This window comes from Oncorhynchus masou, chromosome 24, assembly GCF_036934945.1.
Source record: "Oncorhynchus masou masou isolate Uvic2021 chromosome 24, UVic_Omas_1.1, whole genome shotgun sequence".
In the NCBI taxonomy this organism is placed as follows: domain Eukaryota; kingdom Metazoa; phylum Chordata; class Actinopteri; order Salmoniformes; family Salmonidae; genus Oncorhynchus; species Oncorhynchus masou.
This window is the reverse complement of record NC_088235.1, coordinates 12,417,441-12,422,440: the sequence shown is the minus strand read 5'-3', so window position 1 is coordinate 12,422,440 and position 5,000 is coordinate 12,417,441. Positions and strand designations below refer to the sequence as shown.

Genomic DNA, 5,000 nt, shown 5'->3' with positions numbered 1-5,000 from the left:
GTGTATGAAGCCACTTTCAGCTGTCAGATTTATCATGGAAATGTTTTTATTTTATTTTATAAATTGTAAACATAGCAAAGGGTTTTCTTGATTTATTTCCACACACCTGGTGGTGTATATATAGGATATTCTAATGCGTCTTGCTTTTGATGTCAACACCACAAACACCCACCATCTATCCATCCTCATTTACCAAATGAAGAGCCCTTCTGTCACCACCACCCCGTCCCCCACCCAGAAGAAACCACAATAACTACACCCTTACATGTTGACTCATTACCTTTCTTCTCATTAAAACCTCTCTTAGGCTTATTACAATGGATAACCTTTACTTACTTTCATTATACTATTAAACAACAAGAGACTATTCATTTGTACCCGTATAAAACTACAAGTCTTTAAGGGAGGAGACCCATAAAAGAAGCTAAAGCAATGGGCCTAATTGAGTTCATTTTAATTTCTCTCCGATCGCGGCGAATTACGTAGGTAATAAATCAGTAGGACAGGACTCACCTCCAGAAGAGAGCCTAATTTGGAGCTAATTACCAAACTGATTTCTACTGGAAGATCAATACCAAAACGAATTGGAAATGACTTGCAATCACAGAGAGCTTCAGAGAGAGTATTAAAGAAGAAGAAGAGAGGGAAAGGAGACGAGGTTCAAAAGAAAAGGAGACCAGTAGAACAGTAATGGAAAAGAGACCAGTAGAACAATAATGGGAAAAGGAGACCAGTAGAACAGTAATGTAAAAGAGACCAGTAGAACAATAATGTAAAAGAGACCAGTAGATCAATAATGTAAAAGAGACCAGTAGAACAATAATGGGAAAAGGAGACCAGTAGAACAGTAATGTAAAAGAGACCAGTAGAACAATAATGTAAAAGAGACCAGTAGATCAATAATGTAAAAGAGACCAGTAGAACAATAATGGGAAAAGGAGACCAGTAGAACAATAATGGAAAAGAGACCAGTAGAACAATAATGGGAAAAGAGACCAGTAGATCAGTAATGGAAAAGAGACCAGTAGAACAATAATGGGAAAAGGAGACCAGTAGAACAGTAATGGAAAAGAGACCAGTAGAACAATAATGTAAAAGAGACCAGTAGATCAGTAATGTAAAAGAGACCAGTAGAACAATAATGTAAAAGAGACCAGTAGAACAGTAATGGAAAAGAGACCAGTAGAACAATAATGTAAAAGAGACCAGTAGAACAATAATGGAAAAGAGACCAGTAGAACAATAATGGAAAAGAGACCAGTAGAACAATAATGGAAAAGAGACCAGTAGAACAATAATGGAAAAGAGACCAGTAGAACAGTAATGTAAAAGAGACCAGTAGAACAATAATGTAAAAGAGACCAGTAGATCAGTAATGTAAAAGAGACCAGTAGATCAATAATGGAAAAGAGACCAGTAGAACAGTAATGTAAAAGAGACCAGTAGATCAGTAATGTAAAAGATGTGACTGGAACAGAAACATGTGTTTTAATTGAATAAAGTATTAATCAGAGGATTTTCCCCTTTCATGGATCTCTCTTTCACTTGTCCTCGTTCCCCTTTCTCCTCATTGGTCAATGTGTCCCTATTAGCCGGGGTCTGGGTGCTGGTTGGAAGGCTATTAACAACACCATCCTGGAGATGCAGAACTAAATAGATTCACCCCTCCCACACTTCTGCTAGCCATTTGGTCATCCTTTTCAAATCTATCTTTTGTTTTCTTCCTCCATCTCCCCCGTCTTCGAGCCTGTCCTTTATCTGCATGATAAAACGCCTGTTTAACGTCTAAAGCCTTCCAGAATAGAGAAAAACATCCGACATTGTCCCCATGAACAGTTGTAGCAGACAATTAGAGTTTATCTGGGATAGAAGCAGACAAGAGTGGGGTCACAGGCTCACAGGCTTCCCCTTTGGGACCGCAGCCCAGCGAGCCACTCAGACACACACTGGGATTTTTTTTTTGGGGGGGGGGGACAAACATTGTCAACACACAGTCTCCCGGAAGTCTGATCTCATTATAAAACACACACTAACATCTGCCATGACTGTCTCAAACTATCCACCACCATACAAAGGAAATACTATCTGTGGGTAAACAAAGTGTCTCTATAGTAATGTATTGGAGTCCAAACGAAATACATAGAAAATACATCATGGTCAATATAAAAGTCATTTTCTCACTATGACATGGAGATTTTTTTTTTTAATTTCAATTTGATATTCATTTTGTACATCTAGCAATGTAACTTACAGTATATGACAACCTATGTATAGTCACTGATGATGAACCAATGAAACGTTAAATGGTTGTGGAGAAGCTTTTTTTTTAACTTTTTTTTTTTTTAATTCAAAAATTTTTTAAAAGCCAAAAGGTGAATAGTGTCCTGTTGTGAACCAGGGCCACATGGCGTGTCTGTGTGCATCCCAAATGTAATCTTATACCCTGTGCAGTGCGCCACTTCTGGTCCAAAGCAGTGCGCTGTAGTAGGGAATAGGGTACCATTGGGGACAGCGGCGTGGTAACCAAGCAGAGCTGTTTTCTCCCTTGGCTGATCAGGACTCCTGGCTGCAGTCAAAGCACAAAGGACCAGATGACGGCTTGGCTTTTCATTCGGCTTTTCTAGATCCCACTTCCTCTCAGACAAAACCAAAATACATTAATGATATGCTTGAACTCCCACCCTCGCCGGTGCTGCAGCTTGAAAATAGTGGACTCACACACACGCACGCACGCACGCACGCACACACACACACACACACACACACACACACACACACACACACACACACACACACACACACACACACACACACACACACGTATGCATGCACACACTTACATGAACGTACACACACACCCAAAACCCAACCCGTACACCCACACACACACCCACACCCCACACACACACACACACACTCACAAATAGACACCCTAAGATTCACGGAGAGACAGTATTTGACTCTGTAAGCATGGTTTTGGTAGCTAATTTTGTGTTTTTGAGTAACCCTGTTTAATGAAGGCTCTTTAGATGAAACATTGGTGGAATGAAGCCCACAGCAGGGAGAGGTGGGGCCATTTCTTTTTCATTTCTATGGTTGTGTAATGATGAACGTGTCTTTTTGCAGGCTAACGAGTACTCCCACTCCCACTCCCTGTCCTCCCTGAATCCTGGTCTGGACGGCGAGGTCAAACCCAGCCTGTCCTCCAGCAGTAACCAGAACCTGGGCCCCAGTGTCTCTGTGACGCAGAGCTACTCTGTAGGTAAGACACAGAGCCAAACACTGGTCCTGTCTGTGTGGATCAGTTGGTAGAGCATGATGCTTGCAACATGAGTCCCAGAATTGTGGGTTCGATTCCACGTTTGTGGCAACACCTACAAAAAAAAATGTTAACGTGGCTTTTGGCTGTGTGTCTCAGAGGAGGAGAGCTGATCTAGGATTCGTTTATTAGCCTTTTAGATCACAATGAATATGATTACATGGCCAAGGGGAGACCTGATCCTAGATCTGTACTCCTACTCTAAGATGCATCACACTGTACCTAAGGCCCTAGTACAGTCTACCTGCCATCACCCTGCCCAGCCAGGACAGGCCAAACCACAGCTTCAGCAAAGGGGATTATTGGTCTGTTTCACAAATGGCTCCCTTTTCTAGTGCACTGCTTTTGACCAGGGTTCATAGTAACCAGTGTTCATAGTAACCAAGGTTCATAGGGCTCAGGCTTCATAGTAACCAGGGTTCATAGTAACCAGGGTTCATAGTAACCAGGGTCCATAGGGCTCAGGCTTCATAGTAACCAGGCTTCATAGTAACCAGGGTTCATAGTAACCAGGGTCCATAGGGCTCAGGCTTCATAGTAACCAGGGTCCATAGGGCTCAGGGTTCATAGTAACCAGGGTTCATAGTAACCAGGGTTCATAGTAACCAGGGTCCATAGGGCTCAGGGTTCATAGTAACCAGGGTTCATAGTAACCAGGGTCCATAGGGCTCAGGGTTCATAGTAACCAGGGTCCATAGGGCTCAGGGTTCATAGTAACCAGGGTTCATAGTGACCAGGGTTCATAGTGACCAGGGTTCATAGTAACCAGGGTTCATAGTAACCAGGGTTCATAGGGCTCAGGGTTCATAGTAACCAGGGTTCATAGTGACCAGGGTTCATAGTAACCAGGGTTCATAGTGACCAGGGTTCATAGTGACCAGGGTTCATAGTAACCAGGGTTCATAGTAACCAGGGTTCATAGGGCTCAGGGTTCATAGTAACCAGGGTCCATAGGGCTCAGGGTTCATAGTAACCAGGGTTCATAGGGCTCAGGGTTCATAGTAACCAGGGTTCATAGTGACCAGGGTTCATAGTAACCAAGGTTCATAGGGCTCAGGGTTCATAGTAACCAGGGTTCATAGTAACCAGGGTCCATAGGGTTCAGGGTTCATAGTAACCAGGGTTCATAGTAACCAGGGTCCATAGGGCTCAGGGTTCATAGTAACCAGGGTTCATAGTAACCAGGGCCCATAGGGCTCAGGGTTCATAGGGCTCAGAGTCCATAGGGCTCAGGGTTCATAGTAACCAGGGTCCATAGGGCTCAGGGTTCATAGTAACCAGGGTCCATAGGGCTCAGGGTTCATAGTAACCAGGTTAACCAGGGTCCATAGGGCTCAGGGTCCATAGTGACCAGGGTCCATAGGGCTCAGGGTTCATAGTAACCAGGGTTCATAGTAACCAGGGTCCATAGAGACCAGGGTCCATAGGGCTCAGGGACCATAGTGACCAGGGTCCACAGTGACCAGGGTCCATAGGGCTCAGGGTCCATAGTGACCAGGGTTCATAGTAACCAGGGTCCATAGTGACCAGGGTCCATAGGGCTCAGGGTCCACAGGGCTCAGGGACCATAGTGACCAGGGTCCACAGTGCTCAGGGTCCATAGTGACCAGGGTCCACAGTGCTCAGGGTCCATAGGGCTCTGGTCAAAAGTAGTGCACAATGTAGGGAATAGGATGTCTCA

At 44.1% G+C, this 5,000-nt stretch overlaps 1 protein-coding gene across 2 annotated transcripts in view; it reads left to right on the top strand.

Annotated features, from left to right (window-relative positions):
• The window catches only part of LOC135511848 (paired box protein Pax-2a-like), a 70,517-nt gene that overhangs the window by 35,591 nt on the left and 29,926 nt on the right, over positions 1–5,000 (top strand). For both annotated transcript variants that reach the window (XM_064933338.1, XM_064933339.1), the window contains exon 7: positions 3,127–3,262. In XM_064933338.1, the coding sequence (XP_064789410.1) occupies positions 3,127–3,262 (136 nt within the window). The remainder of the gene's footprint in view (positions 1–3,126; positions 3,263–5,000) is intronic.